The sequence below is a fragment of the Apium graveolens genome, chromosome 2, assembly GCF_009905375.1.
Source record: "Apium graveolens cultivar Ventura chromosome 2, ASM990537v1, whole genome shotgun sequence".
NCBI lineage: Eukaryota > Viridiplantae > Streptophyta > Magnoliopsida > Apiales > Apiaceae > Apium > Apium graveolens.
The window spans coordinates 44,288-65,683 of NC_133648.1; the positions used below are offsets into that span (position 1 = coordinate 44,288).

Sequence of the window (21,396 nt, forward strand, 5' to 3'; positions counted from 1 at the left end):
TTTATTGGTTGTGGACCGGGTAATAAGTAATCATTTAAATATTCACAACACAATAAATTTATATTTATGAATATGTACGTTGTTCTTCTTTTTCAAATAATAAGGCTTATTTATCTTTAAAACGAGTATATGTTTTTCAAGAATGAGAGAGAATTGAACCAATGACTTGTGATTACAAGAAATAAACTCTTACTACTTAGTAATTGTTATACCCGACAATTCTGAATACGGCACTGTTTATACGACATGAAATAACACAAAAGATTAGTATTTTGTTTGTCTTTTTAGTCTATAACACAAAAGTACAAGAACACTTAACTACACAATCGAGATTTAGATCGGGATTTAGTGTGAATTTTGTATTTAGCCTTCGAGCACACAACACACCATGAATTATCTGATATAAATCAATAATTGTAATTAATACTTTTATAAATATATGTCGATAATAATAAATATATGTATATTTATTTTTGAAATATTATTTGATTTCATAATATTATATAAAACTGTGATCTAAATATATATTTCATATATATTATATTTTTTTACCCGAAAATTCTATATTTTTGTTTATTTAATTTATATTAATATTCAATTTAACATGAAATAAACAACAAGAAACAAAAATACACGAACCCTGTATATATCAATTTTGTATTTAATATTCCAGTACATAAAATACGAAAATATACTGCACGAACAAATGTCAAGTCTGGCCATCGCGATGTTACAATTTGATTTTAATTTAACGGTCAAAAAACTGTAAAATCGTTGTCAACTCATTTCTCATCGAAGGAACCAGAAGCCCATAAGCCCAGAAGCCTAATCAAGATCTCTGCCCTGTTTCACTGATTGTCCTTGGGCCTTAACATCAAGCCCGCAATAATTTTGGTCACCTAATTGTCCAGGCTCGGATAAGGCCCATATCGCTTGGTAACTTTCTTCAACCAACTCCAAGCCCAATATATCCACAAACCCGACACCAAACCTAAAAAACAGCCCGCATCTTAAAAATTCCGAATAAATTTGATCTCATAAATTTTCATTTTTATAAAATTATTAAATCTCGATAAATTAATATACCCGATTTCAACTTATTTTTCTTATTTATATATCAAAAAATATTATTTATATCATATTCGGACCGAAAAAATTATTTATTTTCCGAGAATATTCATTTATTTATTACCCTGCTTAAAAGTGTGCGGGTTCGGTTCTAAACTGAAACTCTGAACTCTCCACATGTTGCAATAAAAAGCCAATCTAAATTGTCAATTTTTGCCGGGAAAAAACGTCATGATGTCGTCATCTCCACCAGTCCCTCTCTCATCTCCACCCTCTCTACATCCACACCTCCACCTCAAACCTACTCCACCTTTCACAAAACCTTCGAACTTACGACTCCGTGTTCTAAGCGGGATATACTGGGTACGTTCTTTCCGTAGCAAAAACTACAAACGGTTCACTAGTATTAGTTGTTCAAATACAAGTCAACCAGAGATTATTTTACCACCACGACACCAGCACTTGCCTGATGGTTCCGAAGATTTCGATGTCGAGTTAGGACGGTTGTTGTCGTTATTACCGGAAGAAATGCGTAGTAAGATAAGCCAACACGTGGAGTATCAACACTTGATTGAAGTTGTTATGGACTTGGGACGTAAGCCTTTAGCTCGGTTTCCGACAGGCGATTATGTCTTGTCGGATTATCCCGTTTGTATTCAGGATATCCGACACGCTACTTCGCTGGTAACTTCGTTGTTTTTTCATTGCCATGATTTAAATAGATTTGTAATTTGATAATTATTCGATAGTGGTTGTTATTGTTGAACGATTAGTGCCAGAGGTACAAAAATAGTTCGCGTAGTAGTTAATATTATTTAGTTTTCGAATGACATGGCATTGCTCTATTTATAATTTGATTATTCAATAGTAGTTATAATTGGTGAAAGATTAGTGCTAGAGGTACCAAAATTAGTTCCCAAATGACATGGTATCGTTAGCGCCAGAGGCGGATCTAGGAATTTTCGTTTAAGGGGGTTCTGGGCAAATTTTGAAAAGGCACCTTTATATTTTCGAATTTTGAGGGGGCACTTCGTATATTGTCAAAATATAATGGTGAAAAACATAAAATTTAATTTTATGGGGGACACGTGTCCCCGCGGTTCCGCTTACTAGATCCTCCCCTGGTTAGCGCTATGGTTGAAGTTAATTGGTTATATCAAAGGTCAGTAATTTTTTTTGGGGATACAATTCGAGGTACCTAGCGTTTTCCGTTTGTGAATTCATGGGGCCATCTCATTTATTTGTGCTATAAGTTATAACCAATGGAGATTTGCGGAATTTTTCTTGTGGAAAATTTAGTTGGGAGAAGAGATTTTAGTTAAAGAGTGGATATTCACCTTTTGATGTTATGTGTTTAGTTTCTGTTAGTGTACTATCAAAGGCCTCTTTACAAAAACAGACTCACTACTCTTAGGTGTAAATGCATCGGTTATGTTTGGTTCTTTGCTTTGATTGTCAATTAGAGTAACTGATCAATGATTGTCACTATACTGATTTTTGTTGATCACAGTTATACAGGTTTCATCCTTGTATTTAAAGTGGCTTCTAATACACTAGGTAATTTTGAGGAGTTGTACACTGTATATAGTATGAACCATGAAGCACTAATTAGTTAACTAGTAGTTTTGTTCAGTACTACAGCTTAATATGTTGCATCTGACTATCTGATTAGATTTATTCTGCAAATTTTTCAATTAGAATGATTCATTTGAACGTCTACCTTGTTAGAGTGACCTTGTGTCACTGTATCAATTATCTGAAACACCTAGGAAAAAAGTTCTATATCTTGTTTAATCTTGAAAAATATACTCTAATCAAATCTCCGCAAAGATTTTGAGCTCTTGGTTTTAGAGTATATGAAAATTCAAATATAGCTTTTCCCATCTAAACCAATTGTAGAACTAATAACTGACAAGCTAGAAGGTAGAAATTATTTTGTCACACACTGTTATTTCTGCTACAGGTTGGTGACTTTGCTGTCGATAATCGAGCGGGAATTAGCAGAACTTTACACCGTATCAGTGCCATTAGAAACCGAAAGGGTGAAATAATAGGTTTAACTTGTCGGGTTGGTAGAGCAATCTCTGGAAGTGCCAATCGGTTGACGGATTTGGTTAGAGATGGGGCTTCGTTACTGCTTATTGGACCTCCCGGAGTAGGAAAAACAACAATTATCAGGTGATTTTTTTACTTTTCTTTTACAAAAGGCATTAAAGTCTAATGGTCCATGTTGGCAGAAATGTCCTTTCTGATATAAGTTAGTAAAATATCCATTCCCCCCATGTTATATAAAGTTCCAAGAATGCGGCTCTGTTAAGAAAAGATGCAAGATTTGTAGCTAAACCACACATTTACTGCATCTGTTCTTATATTTTAGTGTTGAATAGGACTATCATTTTTAGCTCTAAAGCACTGTAGATATTGATTGAACAATTTTTTCGCCTAGTTTAGGAAGATTGTCTATTCATGACTATCTAAAGAGCTGATATATTTGATACAATAATAGTTTTATGACACGCAGTTGTCATATTCTACAGGGACATTGCACGGATGCTTGCAAATGATTATGATAAACGTGTTATGATTGTGGACACTTCAAATGAAATCGGCGGCGATGGTGACATACCTCATGCAGGTATTGGTAATGCTCGTCGAATGCAAGTTCCTAACTCCGATGTGCAGCATAAGGTATAAGCAGGATCCTTCTCTCCATTACCAACTGAATATGAAAAATGCGCCTCCTACTAAATTGAATGCACACACTATAATAATTAACTATTGGGTAAGAAGGTGAAGAATTGAAATCTATACTTGAATTAGTGAGTTATGGTGCACAAAACATGTCTATAAAAACAAATCCTCAAAATAAGCCAGTAACATGCTGCCATGCTACTCGTGAAAACCCTGTTCCTCATGTTTGTTTTTTACCTTTAGAATCCATTAATTTTCTAATCCAGTCATTCTCTTTGTTGCAAGGTGTAGAACACCTTTTAACAGAGCCTTTTTAAATCTTAAGAAGGCTTTGATAGTTAGAGTATGGTAAAAGTCGGAAGCTGTAATGACCAAATTCCACAGAAATCAGCCAATCAGTTGCTAACATTTATCTAAGAACCAATATCCACGTGATTAGCAAATTGGGTAATGAGAACTTTAAATTCCCTTTTAATGCAGATTCTGTCTTCAAAATTCCCGGTGCTTGAACAATCAGCACATTCTTTGAATCTTGTATCTTGTCCACCATCCATAACTAAATTCTCAAAGTTTCTGTATCAACCCTGCAAAAGCCCCTTGCCACATAGCTGGAAGCGAGTTAGCCTTTTATTTAGCAGTTACCCACTTAATTATCTCAGCATCTGGGAAATTTGTGCTAGTTGCAACCCTACATTTGACACAATCTTATACTGAGAAGGTGGGAGAAAATAATAGAAGTTTAAAAAACGTACCACTCCGTTAATTTCTTCTTGATAAAAATTTATGCTATAGATTTGTGTATCTTAAGGTGTTGGCAGGAAACTCGTAGTTTCTTATGTGATCTTATATGATCTAGGTCTTGATAGAAGCAGTAGAAAATCATATGCCACAAGTGATAGTAATTGATGAAATTGGCACAAAACTTGAAGCAGCGGCTGCAAGCACAATTGCACAACGAGGAATCCAGTTAGTTGCAACTGCACATGGAATAACAATAGAGAACTTGGTGATGAATCCTTCACTGGAGATGCTTGTTGGAGGAATACATGTGAGTCATATACATATTTAATTACAGTGATACATTTTTTGGTAGAAAATGTACTTACTGCTCGTGTGAGCACAAATGGTCTTGCAACTCATTTCCACTTGACTTGACCGATGAATATAAAAATCTGATGATTTTGTATGTCACAGAGCGTGACACTAGGTGATGAGGAGGCAAGCCGAAGGGGTGTTCAGAAGACAGTGCAGGAGAGGAAGGGACCATCAACATTCACATGTGGTGTGGAGCTAATTTCAAAGGGCGAGTTACGAGTACATCGCAGTTTAGAAGCAACTGTAGATGCCATTCTTTCTGGTTTGTTCCTTTTGTCTCGAAGAGAATATTTTTACTTGCATAAAGAAATTGTTTTGTCATCTTCCATAAGTATCTAGCAATGGTGCCTATCTATCTAAATATTGTTATTCTTTGTTGAGGAAGGGCGTTCCCCAAATTATGAGGTTCGCAAGATAGGTCAGGCGATGAGTTACGAGATACCAAAGGGACCATTCAGTCATGATTTTCTAGACACGAGAGGTGGAATTGTTTCCGAAGATAATCTACAGATGGGAGATGAAATTCCTTCCCAAAATCAGTATAGTATTGGAACACACCAAGGCTTGGAAGAAAATTCTACTGAAGACGGGCCAACAATTCAATTGTTTCTTTATGGGGTAATAATCATTGTACCATGTCCTTGCAATATGTTTTTTATACAAGTGATATATCAGAAAAAGAACTTTCTACAATTTCCCTTATTGATTTTTTAATTCTGTATTTGTAGAGGAAACCAAGCACCGCCCTATTATGCATATCCTTATCTTTATTACCAAGAAAACAAATCATATAACCCATCTCTTCTGAGACTATTCTAATGATTAGGGATTTAATAAGTTTTAGACTTAATTAAAGCATCAACTGGAGGGAAGTTGTCGTGATGATAGCCAAATTCTAGAATGCTGATTCTTCATTAGTGTTTTCCTAAAATTTTGAGAACAGACTTTCCTTTTACCCATGAGTACGAGTTTATATTGATTCTCTTAAAGTTTTGGTCATATCATTTCACTGTTTTTTGGGTTAGGTTTGGAATTCATTTCTGTCTTGCTGTATGTTTATAGTAGATCATGTTTCTCCTTCCTTAAATAGTAAGATTGTATTGCAATAAGTTGGAAAACAATATTATTTCAGTACTTAGCATCCAAATTTGTACCTAATAAAATGCAGTCACAAAATGGTAATGTGTATAGCAGTATATTTTTTCATCAAAATATAATAATTTGAAGTCTTTCTTAAGAATGATGATGAATGATTTTATTGCAAAAAGTTGGCATTACTGCTTGGTAAATGTAGATGTAGCACAGGTAACTTATACAGTGGCAGGTATTGTAGATTGCAGAGGCTAGTGTAATTCAAGGATTCAAACAGTTAAGGATGCAGCATACAGTCAAATTTACAGACAACATCAGTGAAGCAGATGCACTACTTGCCCTGCAGGCCAAGCTAAAAAAGAATTCACGACTTCAAGCAGCTGCAAAATCTTGCGCAACACCTGTTTATGTCGCAAAGGTAGTTATCCGCGCTGTATTGTCGACGGTTTTGTTATGTTCTGAGAACATACTAGAAAGATTATATACCAGTTCTCATAGATGATTCTAACTTACATTCACAGGCTAGCTCAATGACGCAGTTAACAAAGGCCATACTAGCACTGATGACGGATTATGAAGATGGCTTTGAGAATTTTGCACCCGAAGTTAATGTGTTAGAGAAAATAGATGCATTAGAGGTGAAACAAAATTGCCTTTCTGCAATTTTTCTTTTCTGTACTTATAAATATAATTATAATATTTGAAGTTTGAAACCCTGTTCTATGAAATTAACCAATATATTTAAAAAAAAACGTTTCAGGAATATATTATATAACTGAATAGTGAGATAGTTGCAACCAAGAAACTACATCAGTAACTTTGTATATGGTGTGGTCTACCAGGAATCCCAGTTTTTTCCTAAATTTTATTGAAGACTCTTGTTAACTTAACAAGACTAAATATTGAACTCTGCAGTTCCATCAACTTCTTTTCCAGCCTCCCGTCTCCAGCTCAAATTTTTATCCGTCACAAATTAGCTTATCGCTTAAAGCCTAAAAATGAAATCATATCCTTACAGGAGGCAAGGATTGCAATTGAGCAACACGTAATTCTGAAAGGAGATCCAGTGGAGCTACTTCCTAGGCCATCCAACATCCTGTTACTACAAAAGGATCTCATTCGTAAATACAAGTTACAATGTGAGAGAGTTGGCGTGGAACCAGATGTAAGACTCCGTATCCTTCCATTTCAGGATGGAGGCACAGATATTATTGAGAGTGAGGACTCGGACGAGGAGTCTGAAGAGATTTTCAGTCTCAGTGGAGAATTAAATGGCTCGCCTTATTCTGTGGATAGACTACCCATCTTGCCTGATTAGGTATATTCCTTGTACAGTTGCAGGCTTGTTTTATATGGTGATTTATGATGTTAACTGGTATTGTTGCTTTATAAACAATATTGTTATTGTTATTAATATAATTATATTGGAACGGCGGCAAATTTGGAGCTTCTTTAGATTATCTGCTGCTCAAATATTTTGTCCGCGATATTTTATCCGTTTCTTTTTCATGCTAGCTTCACATGTTAAGCCTTCATTAGAGTTGCTGTAATAGATAATTAAGGTCGGTTTGTTGATTGAATGAACTATTTTTTCAACAACCCACTAAATCCAGCTGGAAAAGATGATGCACACACATTATGGGGCTGTCTAATGCCACTCTTCAGTAATTATCGGTTTAGAGATTCAAGTGCATCTTAAAGAATCCTCAGTAGCCACTAAGTTGAGAAAAGTCAATTCCATTTCAATATGGATGTTTATTCAGTCAACTAAGAAGATGGTGGAAGCCACAAATTATGATAAAAGTGATGTTATTCTAATCTTATATGTTATGTAAGGGATAGTCAAGTGTGCGATAGTGAAGTGTCTACTTGTTATTCGCTAATGTATCAGTGTTTATTTGTTATCCGTAAGGTCATAGATTTTATAAACTATAAATTTATATTGGTGGGGGTGTATATATATGCAATAACAGATTGCAAGTGCTTATCTATGAGTAGCACTAGCTAACCCTGGACTAATCTAATACTAAAGCCACTTATCTTTTTGCTAAATTAAGATTAGATTTTGACTTCTTTCGTGTACACGTAAGACTCATTTTCGTTGCAATTACTAGAGTTGCTCAAACAGAGGAACAGAACCTGTTAAGATGCTTGGAATGATGTGTTGGCGACGAGTTAGTTTAGCATGAAACTCTAGTAGTCAGTCCCCTTTCTCGCGTAAAAGCTATCAGGATACCAAAACGATCCTGACTAGTGACTACGGAGAAGATACGCGAGTTCTCAGTCTGCTGCATTATAGATAAGAAGCTTGATGTATGACTCTAGATTGTTTTGATAAGCAGCTTGATACATGCCTCTAGATTGTGGCCTTTCGGTGACTCAAGCGATTAAGAAATGTTCAGAATGCATGACAGGCCATTACATAAACAAGCTTCACGACACTACTCATTTGGCTTATGACTAGGATGAACAATTCTTTATAAAATCCAAATGTGAATCCTATATAGACATCGTTTTGTGAAACTAATGAGATGTGATTATATTACCACATTTCTAGGCATGCATTGGTGAAAGTCTTTATTTTGTTTTCTTTGTTTGCATGCTGATGAAAACACCATGGAAAAGGGCTTCCTCACAGATCAGCAAAGTGAAATACAATCGAAAAATCCAATTTTTATTTGTTTAAAGTTTTAAGATGAACATTATGTAATATGAAAGTGTAGGAGGGAAGGTTCAGATTCGAATCTTCTATAAACTCGAGTTCTAATACTATGTTAGATGACCGGTTGTCTCGTATCTTAAGCCACTAATGGGAAATTTCTATGATGCTCGGAGCCTCGGACTCTTCAGAAAATCATGCCATACCCGTGTCCACATTGACACCTCGACAGTTAGATCCGGATCCAAATGACATTTGGTAAATGGACACTTCATAGTCTATGTCTAATATTTTGTTATATTAACCCTTTAACTTTTGACATTATACCTATTATAAATTTATATTTATAATAAAGATTATTTTACCCTTGTTTTTCAAATTTTATATATTATTTTATATAAAATGATAGGTATTTGTTTATAAATATATCAAATATACTAATTAACGTGTCCAAATCCAAGTGTCACAACCTTATAAAACGTGTTCCCGAGTCTTTGATTCTAGAGTTCAAAGAATCGGACATGGACACTCTGATTTATTTTATATAAAATGATAGGTATTTGTTTATAAATATATCAAATATACTAATTAACGTGTCCAAATCCAAGTGTCAGAACCTTATAAAACGTGTTCCCGGGTCTTTGATTCTAGAGTTCAAAAAATCGGACATGGACACTCTGATCCGTGTCCGTATCCGTGTCCGATCCTTCTAAAAGAGTCTGAGCATCATAGGAAAATTATCCTCTGATTAAAGAAATGAAAATTATGATTTATTGTCAACTGAATGATATGTACATTGAAATGTGTTTGTGTAGGACTTCTTTTTGTGCACTTTACAATAGAATATGATGAGAAACAATTATCTGAATTATAAAATGTGATGAGAACTATGAGAGGGAGGCCTATATAAAGCCCAGCCATGCTACCTAAACATTCCCCCCAACATTCTCATTTTGTTACATTTATATCTAAGAATATTCAAGTTTCAGCTAATCTGAAATGGCTGGCCTGAGATTCTGGTTCTGCATGATACTAGTCTTGGCTTCAGTAACATGCTATGAAGCCCGTGTTCTTGAATCGTTTCAAACGAAACAGGCATTGGCTGAGACTGGTAGAGAGATCATACGAGTAAGCTTGCGAAAACAAGAAACAGGTAATGGAGGGTTTTACAGGACTAATCGGCTGAGCCCCGGAGGTCCTGATCCCAAACATCATTAGGTGGTGTTTACAAAGAAGACGCTGATGGAGTTGCTGGTGATAAATTTTCATGTGCTGGTGATAAATTTTCATAGAAAGGAGAAGAATAGAGATACTTATAACTTTTTCTTCTGTTTCTTTTTTTTTCAAGAATAGATGCCTTGATATATAATCACTTGAAAGTGATTGAGATTTAAGATATTGGTTGATAATAATAAGTGAAAAGTTATGAGTTATGACCATGTGCAGCTAAAAAAGGATTACCTTCAGGATATGTTATAAAACTCGGTTCTCCTCTGTTACATCAGTTTTAAGTACTCGTTTTCAACATCCAGAGTACTCACTTAAATCAATGCCGGTCAACCTTCGGTTTTCGAGAGTTAGCCGATGTTTAGAACACTGCCATGTAGGTTTTGTTTAACATGCACTAAGGCTCAAATTGTGCAACTCAATCCTCTACTACTATATTTTAGTTGTCGAACAAACTTATAATGCATGAAAATCTACATTTCAGAGCAATCTGAACACTCAATTTCAAGTACTCTAAAATTAAGATAGATCTGAAGTACATGTATAATAATATGCTTGAAGTGAAACTTGCATTTTACTCTCACGTGCAATATTGTTATGTCAAAATTTCATTCTCACACAAGCATAACCAAGTGCATATTCGAATATAATTGTCTCAACTGATAACATCTCATCCTGATAAGGGTCCGAATGATGCATATAATCGAACACCAATAATACCCCCTTTGAATTCACATGATACGGGTCCGAGTGATGCATATAATTGTCGGAACACCAATAATTACCCCTGAATTTTCACATGATCACCTGAGAAGCACTTTCTAATGCTTCAATCTGCCAACATAGGTCCTCTGCGGAAAGAAAGATCAGATGTAGACTATATAGTTGATTGATGGAGATATCGACAAGTCAAAAGTCCATGTAAGTTCTGTTGTAATGGAGCATCAATTTCCGGTTTTTCGTTGCAGCTTACTAAGAGTTGATTGTAGAACTTCTAGGAACTAAACTAAGGACAGCAAATTATAATACTAGTGCAAATTTATCTTGAAGACTTCTAACTGCCAAAATATAATTGTGCATTTACAAAGAGTTGAGGGCAGAACTTTCAGGAGCTACACTTAGGACAGCAAACTATTACTCTTGTGCAAATTTAACAAACTAACTGCCAAAACATAAATTGTCTGATTAGAGCCTCGCTATCCAACGACCTGCTCCAAAAATTGACAACAAACTTGACTAATGACTAGAAGAGCCTCGCTATCAAACGACGGTAACCATCCTTGCCATGGATACTTCTCTCAATGACTAGAAGAGTTCTTGCTCAGTATTCTAGTCATTGGGAGATCACAATAAGCCAGACTGTAATAATCAGTTCCATAAACAGAATATATATGGTTAATAACAAACAGCCTCCCCGAGATTTGCTCAATCACTATGTGGCACACTGACACGAACAATACAAGTGTTGATGTACTGGTTTATATTTTAACAATAGGAGCATTAGCTCTGATTCTGAACATCATATCTAGCGATCAACGTCTTTATGCTCAGAATACATCAAATAGTTGGCAATAATGACACTGTATCAATAAACACAGAATACCACTAGCCATGTCAATTTATATGTTTTGGTGATTAACAGGTAGTGTTCATCTCACCATATTATTAATGTATGTTTCTTTGACCACCTCAATACTGATGTTTACTAAAACAGCAAAATCCTGTGCCCTCTGGGAGCAACACACTCATCAACTACAATGTCGGTAAAAATTTGAAAAACCAGAGGCACATTAAATGGTGGTGATACTCAAGACTCTAAGAACTCAAACTTCAACTCTGATTAGCAAACTTGATACCCTTCTCAATTGAACTTTTCAATTCGGGTAAGAGAGCTTCCAATCCTTGCTTTTCGTAGTCCGAAAGTGCACCCAGTCCAAGGACTTCCTCCACACCGTTCTTTCCAAGCCTCACCTGCAGGGCAAGACAAAATGACAATATTAAAACTCGAATATGAAGAAAGTCGGTGACATAGATGTGATTCTACTTTACTGGAAGAGTTGACACAGAGTAAATGGAGAAACTATAAATTCAAAGGATCACAAAAATTGACTATGTAGTCAGATTAAGCTAGAATCCAAGTGGGATGCTATTTGTGAAAAAAATTGCAAGAAATATTTCAGTTTGATTACAGAAAGACATCAAATAAACAGGTCATCACATATTATTTAGCCATTTATTAGCCACACGTTATGCAAGAACAGTCAAAAGACCCTGCTTACTTCACCATAGTTCTTTAAAGGAATTTAAACAAGAGGATGGTACCTTAGATGCAAAAAAGGGTAGCTCAGTAATGCTTGACTGTACAAATGAGCATTCAACAACATCTGGAACTCCATTAAGTCCCTTCAAACAAGCATCAGCAAATAAAGCTCCTGCGTAACTGTAGAGACATAAACCAATGTTACGCATTTTAAAATATCTTTACATGATGTAGAACAACATTTAAAACGCACCAATAAAAAAAATATGATGAAAAAACAATCTTAAATTGGAGAAGAGGAGAAAGAAATTGCTTAGAATTTCACAAGTACTTGCAAAACATCTACCTCAACTTAGAAGCAGCCTAACTACTCAAGTTTTTAGATTTCTACACTCTGACTTACCAGTTATCACCACTATAATCTACACTTCAACTGCAATGCATTGCACAAAACCAAACATATAAATGGAACTCTAGATAACTCTTCAACGGACTGACATATTTGCTGCTACACATAGTTCTATCTAAGTCATGACACAAACTCTAATAAAAGCTCTATTTGCATAAAATACCAACTAATCCTTAGGCACACGTGCAAAGTTGCATATTGGTAGAATATTTTTTATTACTGAAAGGGGTCATCAAATATATATATATATATATATATATATTTCTATATATGTATATATATAAATCACTTACGCCATTGAGAGTGTAGCTGAACCCTTTCCAGCTTTGGCTTCCACAACTTCTGTCCCACCATCTTGTGTACGCTTTGTGAGAGCTGTTAGTACTTCGTCAGACAAGTTCGCTGATGGAGTAGCCTGTTGGAAATGACATACAAAATAATAATAGAGTGACGATCAGAACTATAAACACTAAATTTTACAAAGAGAACAAAACAAAACGAATCATGTACCTGTGAGAACAATGGGAGAATAGTAATGCCCGCATGACCACCAACAACCGGCACATTTACCTCTGAAACAAAAATTGCAAGTAAACAAATTAATCTTCAATGTGATAGCAGTTTAGGAAATCTTAGAAATCATCAATTAGTTTCAGACTATATACCTGAAACATTAGCATTGGCTTTTCCAGCATAAAAAGTCTTAGCCCTAACTACATCAAGTGTAGTCACCCCAAAAAGTCTCTTCTCGTCATAAGTCCCTGCTTTCTTGAAAACTTCAGAAGCAATCGGGACCGTAGAATTGACAGGATTACTGATCATATTGACAAGAGCCTAAAATTCAAAGAAAACATATATATCAACAACAAAAGAAGCTACACATTTTAATCATTTACAAAATAAAGAAATTCAAACTTAAAAAAGGACAGAATAGAAACACGCACATGGGGACAATACTTAGCAATTGCTGTGCACAGCCCTTTGACAATACCAGCATTGATGTTGAAAAGATCATCACGAGTCATACCAGGCTTTCTTGGAACACCAGCAGGAATAATGACAATATCGCATCCCTCAAGTGCCTTACCTAGCTGATCTTCACCCACATAACCAGTAACCTGCAACACCCGATTCATATATTAACAACTATCCTATAAATTTTAAAAATCAAATCACATCAACAACTCTTAAACATAAGGGTAATTATATCCCACATTTGCATCAAGGTTTTGTTTTAACTTTTAACTAAATGATAAGATTACTTTTTTGATATTTAATCGAGATTTAATGTATGTAAAGCTAATTGAAGCAAAAGATATCGGCAGACTAAGTTATAATAATCAACAAAGTAACTATTATCACATATCAATTAGTTATAAACTATAATAATCAATGAAGTAACCATTATCACATATCAATTAATTAAATTAACAAAAATGCAGTATAAACCCTAATTTATGCACATGTACATAAAGTATAGGGGAGAGAGATTCACAGGGATAGATGGAAAGGAAAGAGAGACAGAGGAGGAGAGAGATAAGGGAGAGATAGGGAAGAGAGAGATTAGAGAGGGAGAGAGAGGGAGATAGAGATAGAGAGAGAGAGAGCCAGAGCGGGAGATAGAGAGAGAGAGAGAGAGAGAGAGAGCGGGAGATAGAGAGAGAGAGAGGGAGGGAGGGAGATTAGGGAGAGAGGGAGAGAGGTCAAGAGGTTAGGGGGGAGAGAGAGAGAGAGAGAGAGAGAGAGAGAGAGAGAGAGAGAGAGAGAGAGAGATTTTACCTCAGATCTAGTATTAATATGACTGACGTCAGCGGCAACACCAGGAGTCCCAGCAATATCATAAAGAGAGAGTTGAGAAACAAGAGGATTAAGTTTCATAAGAAGCGATAAAGGCTGTCCGATCCCACCGGCGGCGCCCAAGACGGCAACTTTACGGTGCGGCGCAGATCCCGATGAGAAACTACGCCCATTCAATTGAGCTCTTCCTTGCTTAAGCGAAGCTTGAATTGTAGATCTCAACATCTTAATAACTTTGTGTAGAGAGAGAGAGAGGGTTTTAGGGAGAGAGTGAAAAATGAGGGAGAGAAATGGGAGGAGAGAGATTTATATAGAAACGGCGGACCACAGTGGAAAAATAAATTAGGGGTGGGGTGAGATTCCCGAGGTGCGTGTTGCCTTGTCAACCTAGATATTTTAATTAATTTTTAATTAATTATTTAAAATGTTGAGATTGGCTTTTGTGTTCATTTATTAATTTATTAATTCTTGGAAATAATATTTATTTCATAACATGATTTTGTTGTTAATTTATTAGTAGTTTCTAATTAAGAATAAATTTCCTGGTGTTTATTCATGAATGTGTCCGGTTAACTTAACAAGTAACAATATTTTGAAAAGAATTACATGACCCGGTTGAATATTTTGAGTGGTTAAAAATTTATCTCGGACGTTTTAGGTTCGAATTTGATCTTGGTTCATCCCACAAAAATTTATGTTAAGAAATATTCATTAATAAGGTTATAAGTTGTATTTGTCAAAAAAAATATACTTAAATAATAGTGTTAGAATTAGTTACTTTTCGGTTTGAAATGGGCACCGTTCTTTCATTATCGGCAAATGAAAGCTGTCACATCCTTGAATTTTCATTTTCATGATGCACTGGCTTTTGTTTTCGATTGCTATGTACCCCAAATTTATTTCCTAAATTTTATTCTAAATTATGTGACATGCACGTGACGGTTTTTAATTTAAGGACGCATATGTGGCAGTTTTTAATTTATTTTAATTTAAGGACGCATATGTATGCACACGTGGTCCATATTATGATTAGGAAACTTATTACTTAAAAATTTAACCCATCAGCATTTGGGAAAATTTAACCCATTAGTATTTGTGGAAAATATTTGAGGTTTTTGACATTTTCCTCATTTATAACATGTTTTCATGTTCGTTTATGTAAGTTTCCGATTCAGATCAAATTTTATCCAAACTATATCTTTTAAGTTTCAATTTTGCTGACCTCCTAAATTTGTGAAAGCCATGTACTCTCATTTAGGTCTAATCATTCGGAAAAAGATGCCAAATTTTAATGACAAACGTTTACAAACTTGTAAGGCCGTCATTTGAGGTCATTCGAAGGCCGGCTTGAGAGCTCGCCAGACTCAAAATTATTTAAATGAGCTTGACTCAATTTATTTAGTTAAACGAGTTGAGTTTGCGTATATATTTCGGCTCATTCACTTGAATGACTCGGCCCGATACGATTTGATTCGTGAAATTAAACGAGTTCAGTTTAGTTAGAGATTTAGACTCGATTAACTATAGAATTAAATTAACCGTCTTGCCCGACTTGTTTAATTAAACGCGTCGGATGAACTTGACTCTTAAAATTAAATGACAATGCTTTCGATTAGTTAAATGAGTCGGCTCAACTCAATTAACATCTGCTCCAATTACACCCGATTTATTTAAAATTTGGCTTGTTCGTTCCGAATTTACAACTATTTTGACTTAAATTTTATATTATTCTGAAAAAGCTTCAAGAAACATGCGTTTCTGCTTTTCTTTTAGCCCACACATTTTGCGATTTAAAATGTCTTACTTTATTCCCCGAAGCTGTTGAGGAGATGCCACTAAAAACGCTTTTAAAATGAGATTGTTCCACTTTTTCCGTGAAGAAAAAGGTGAAACAAATTACTCATCATTTTCCTTTTAACTTTCTTCTCCTAACCTACACAGGTCATCTAGTACTTCAACTACTCAGCCAAGAAAATAAGCATCAGATACTCGCAACAAAACTATGAAGACAAAGTATCACGGTCATCTTACCTTTTCCGATCGGCCGATAGACCGATAAACTGACACTAGAAATCGAACCCTCTCTCAAAGAAGCTTAAGACCTCGACCGAAAAACATCGCAACTTTTTTGCTAGGCTGAAAAATTAAATAACTGTATTCACCTAATCACACCTCTACCCTTATATGCCAAGGAGATTCCAGCATATACCTGAAGAAGAGGTGCTAGGCTGCTAGCTCCTCTGAAAGAGCAATCAAGACTTGAAGACTGACCAACTTTTACAGGCAACACAAATCTAGAGACAGCAAATTCTACATGTAAACAAAATACATTGGTTCTTCCAAAAGGCCAACATGTTTACAAACTACATTGGTTATCAATAACAAGGAAAAAAACAGCAGCTGGAAGCCTGGAACCCAATAACAAGAAAATATACAAGTAGCACAGCAAGATTCAAGTCTGCTCGACCATTCCAGGTATCGAGATTTAATAAGAATAACCAAGCAAGCCAGTCTAAAATATTACATCAAATCAATCCTAAACCAAAATACCCAGCAGAAAATAAGAAAATAACATACAGCTATTAAATGGCATATGCCGTATTGACAAAAGGGAAAACAACTTCAATTGCAGCATCAACAAAGGATAAAAACTGCAAACTCTTAGCCAACTTCAAGTTCAGCTAAATATACCACTACCAACTTAGTAACCAAATATTATAGCAACACATCTTTTGACAGTAATATTAAGAAGTGCCATTACAAACAATACGTACCAAACATATGAGCCAAAAGAAACATCAGTCTTACGAGTGCCACATCATCTTACAATAACTCTAGAGAAAAGAAGCTCTACCTACTAATGCTTCCCTAAGGGAGAATCTTTACAACATGATTATTGATAATTTCTTCCAGGCATATCCCTTTCAAGCATATCTTGGTTCTGATAGGAATTTCCATCAGCAGGCCTGTTTGCTGGGTAGTTCTGGTACTGGCTGTTTGGTCCAGGGCCAGACTGCTGATGATAACCTTCATTGTTTGGCATATTTCGGGGCTGAAAATTGCCGGCTCCGCTGTTTGGAGGCACTCCACCTCCCATGTAGTTTGGAGGTGTTCCCATGTTATTTGCACCCCCTAGGTTATTCTGAGGCATTCCCCCCATATTATTCTGAGGCATTCCTCCCATGTTTGAGGGACCTCCGCCATATTGAGGACCTCCCATATTTGGTGGGGCCCCCATGCCAGGTGGCCCTCCCATATTTGGTGGTCCTCCCCTGCCAGGTGGCCCTCCCATATTTGGGGGACCTCCCATGCCAGGCGGACCTCCTCCCATATTTGGTGGACCTCCCATGCCAGGCGGACCTCCCATATTTGGTGGACCTCCCATGCCTGGTGCCCCTCCCGTATTCTGCGGCCCTCCCATGCCTCCACCTCCTCCCATATTTTGGGGGCCACCCATGTTATTAGGACCAGGACCCATCCGGTTCTGCTGCATGTTCTGATTTCTTCGTTCATAGTTTCTTGATCTATCAGAGTTGCGAGGTCGGTCATTTCGCCTATTTCTATCATTTGCACGGGCATTGTTTCGCACCCACTCCTCATGATACTTGGCATCGTATGGCACGGCTACTCCATTGATAAACGGTTCCCCTGGAAATAAAAAAAATTAAAACTCTGCAACATAAGAATATACATTATAACCCATAGATAAAACACCCGTTGTCAAACAGCAAACACCTTTCCAATTTTTTAAAACAATTGTAAATCTTAGTAAACTAGATATGTAATAAAGTAATGAAATACAACAAGTATTTTGAACTATCAACCAAGTGCGGAGCAGCTATGCTCAGCATGAAAGATATCAGGACAAGATTCCAATTTAATCTTATAATACTAGATACAAAATCACCAAAAAGGTACAAGTCCTTGAAGGATAACAGCTTATACTCGTGCTGCTAAAAAGATCTAAAAGAAAAGCTATAGCTAACAAGCTTCCCTTAAATATTTTACCTCCATAATCTTTATTTTTCACATCCAGGTAGGAATCAGGAAGCACCCATCGAACTTTTTCCATTTCTGGAAATGGAAAAGAAAAAAAAATGTTTAAAACCATATCGAACAAAGGACAAAAAGAAAAAGTAAAGACATCTAAATTAATTTTGCAAAAGAAATAAAGACAATTAATATCAATTACCTTTCAACTTGTAAGTAAGTTCTTCAGAGATAAGTGCTCCAAATGCATAGTAATGTTTAGTTGATACAGAATAAATCTTCATCCTTGCTTCTTCCTCGCTACAAAACAAGCCACAGAACTTGCATCAAACTATCACTACATACTGTATATCAGAAAAGCTTGATCATAGACAGTACTAAACAGAAAAATAAAAATACACTTAAATAGCAATAAAAGCATACTCTAGATTACCAATAGGAAGTACAAACAAGAAGCTACAGTAGATAATAAACAATATCACTTCTAAACATTCACACACACACACATAAAACCAATTAAACACATTTTCCAGAGCCAAGTAACTACAATCTAACAAAATTTCCCATTACAAGTTAATTCTGGGGAGGAATAGTTTATACCCCGAACATAAACGACTCACAAACTAAACAAGTATGCCAAGACAATATAACTTCTTAAATACTAAACATAGCTGACCATGCTCTGGTAACTACTATCTAATTTTGCCAACAATTTGTTATTTCACAAAAACCTCTATCTTTTTCAGAAGGCCACATTTAACATAAGCATCACTGGCGCACACAAATTAAAACAAATTAAATATTAACAATTAGCTAAATTAAATTAATCAAATAAAATATTAACAATTAAATGATACTCATTTAGAATAAAATCAAATATTTTGACAGAACACTATAGCAAAATCATTCCCAAACACATTATCCCCCTATACAGCCACAATTAAGCCAACAACTACACCAAACAACAACAAAAATTCAACAAACATACACATTCCAGAAAAAAACTAGAAAAAATGTTAATAACAATATCACATCCAATAACTATAACTTCTAGCCGCAAAGACACAAACTTTTTAACTTACGGAAATACAATTAAACATATATACACACACACAAACAATATAATCGAATACCTAAAACATTATCTAAAAAATGTTGATAGCAATATCGTGCCTAATTAAAACATCTTACCGCAAAGACATAAACTTTATAAATAATAGAAAAGTAATTAAAACATATATACACACACCTTCAAACAATATAATCAATCGAGACTCAAAACTGAAACAATATCGAAATAATCGAAAATAAAACACTATCGAAAAACTCGAAACCGAAACAATATCGAATACCTGCCGACGACAGTAGCAAGCGTCTTGATATAACCATCAATAATTTCATCTCTCGTAACATCACCTTCCGGCTTCTCAACAACAACCAACCAATGCTCAAAATCGCATCCATCGAGCAAGATCGTCTCTTTCGGGGGGCGATTGGAGAAATTAGGGCTCGAATCGTTGAGAGACGACGTCGTTTGGCGAGTCGCGAAGCATCGCACAGAGGGAGAGAGACGCGCGAAGCTGTGCGCGACGGCGGCCAGAGGACGGAGACGCGAGAGAGACGAGAGAGATGAAAGAGAGGAGAGAGATGGGAGAGATTGTGAGGGAGATTTAATGGAGAGAGATGTGAAGGAGCGAGAGAGGAGAGATGTGAGATGGCGCTTTGAGAAGAGAGATGTTGAGAAAATGCGAGTCGCCATTTCTAGAGAGAGAAGTGATAAAACCCTAGGATGGAGTGAGATGAGAGGATGGAGATATGGGTTTAGGTTATTTATATAATGAAATTATCTTTATTTTTCTCTTTTTATTTTATTCTCTTTCTATTTCTAATTTCTATGTATTTAAATTAATTTCATTATCAAGTTATTTATTATCACTAAATTGGTTCTAAAATACTCGATTTTATTGGTTATTCCTGATTCAGTCTAATTCGATGTTTGAAATTCGATAAATCACAAATATTTTCTTTTGCCGGTATATTACGAATAACTTAGTAGATAAATGGAATTTTATTAAATTTAAATAATTATGAAATATTGAATATGATAAATATGTTTTAAATTAATAATAAATATTTAAAAAAGAGTACTAGATTAAATATAATAATATAGTAAAATACCCTGAATCTTTCCGATTAATACTTAATTTAGTAATTTACCGCTAACTCCGCTGATTAGTTCTGATTACCGATTTTTACAAAATTATCAGTAATAATAATAAAAATTGAAATATTATAAAATTTTGACTAGATGTATATTGTTAAAATTTATTTTTAAATATAATTTTGATAAACATTAAATGATAGAAAGGTGTTATTGACAATTTAATTCGCAATCATTAATATTTCATCAACACATAATTATATATTATGGTTAGAGATAAAAAACCCAGGGTGTATTTATTGCTAGGGTTCGTGACCATCAAGATTCTCTTTGACTACTCTCGTGTTTCGTGACTCGATATGCCTTCACAAAATACCTACGTACCTTGCTCTATGACAAGAATCAAGTCAAAAAACATAGTTCTTATTTGTGGGGTGAGGCCGCTTGTATAGGCAAGGGATGCCCTGAATTGGATTAGGGTTATGAGACTTGGTGGACAAGTCTCGTATTTAAAGTGAACTTTGGATTCCTAATACGTAGGAAGCAAATTACTTGTTGGTTTGGGTGTCTTGGAGGCTACTCAATGAAGAATTATATCCTCTATTGGATATACTTAATGAGCTATTATTTTACCATATTTATTAATTGTGCATTTAATAAATAATCAATACTTTGGGCCTCATTAATCGGGCTTTGTTACGGGATTGTATCGGGTTTAATTAATTCAGCATTAATTATGTTTCTAGGCTAATTTTAGGCTCATATCATTTGCCCCCAACTTTTACGAAACTCGGTAAAAATTTCGCAGAAGTTAAAGTTTATACCTTTTCTGGTTATCATTTTTATCGTAAAGGGTGGAGCGACCTACACATTTACAACGATTCTCCCTTCAGGATTCATCCCTGTGGGCTTCCTTAATTTTCCAGGATTTTTTTGGTATATTCTGG

The 21,396-nt window shown here is 35.4% G+C and overlaps 3 protein-coding genes across 3 annotated transcripts; 1 reads left to right on the forward strand and 2 right to left on the reverse strand.

Annotated features, from left to right (window-relative positions):
• Window positions 1–1,217: 1,217 nt before the first annotated feature.
• Window positions 1,218–7,405, forward strand: LOC141706527 (protein SEEDLING PLASTID DEVELOPMENT 1). The gene is made up of 9 exons (XM_074509257.1): window positions 1,218–1,752; window positions 3,032–3,246; window positions 3,606–3,756; window positions 4,616–4,807; window positions 4,954–5,116; window positions 5,240–5,472; window positions 6,188–6,364; window positions 6,468–6,584; window positions 6,965–7,405. Exons 1-9 carry the CDS (start codon window positions 1,300–1,302, stop codon window positions 7,262–7,264), a joined length of 2,001 nt encoding a protein of 666 aa, XP_074365358.1. The 5' UTR covers window positions 1,218–1,299; the 3' UTR covers window positions 7,265–7,405.
• A 4,016-nt stretch (window positions 7,406–11,421) lies between these two features.
• LOC141706528 (malate dehydrogenase 1, mitochondrial) lies at window positions 11,422–14,617 on the reverse strand. Its single transcript, XM_074509258.1, has 7 exons — window positions 14,281–14,617; window positions 13,446–13,619; window positions 13,167–13,335; window positions 13,012–13,073; window positions 12,795–12,916; window positions 12,155–12,272; window positions 11,422–11,803 (listed from the first exon to the last, which is right to left on the reverse strand). The coding sequence occupies exons 1-7, from the start codon at window positions 14,521–14,523 to the stop codon at window positions 11,663–11,665; spliced, it is 1,029 nt and encodes a 342-aa protein (XP_074365359.1). The 5' UTR covers window positions 14,524–14,617; the 3' UTR covers window positions 11,422–11,662.
• A 2,382-nt stretch (window positions 14,618–16,999) lies between these two features.
• LOC141706529 (uncharacterized) lies at window positions 17,000–20,099 on the reverse strand. The gene is made up of 4 exons (XM_074509259.1): window positions 19,641–20,099; window positions 18,491–18,588; window positions 18,307–18,372; window positions 17,000–17,946 (listed from the first exon to the last, which is right to left on the reverse strand). Exons 1-4 carry the CDS (start codon window positions 20,045–20,047, stop codon window positions 17,192–17,194), a joined length of 1,326 nt encoding a protein of 441 aa, XP_074365360.1. The 5' UTR covers window positions 20,048–20,099; the 3' UTR covers window positions 17,000–17,191.
• Window positions 20,100–21,396: the final 1,297 nt, after the last annotated feature.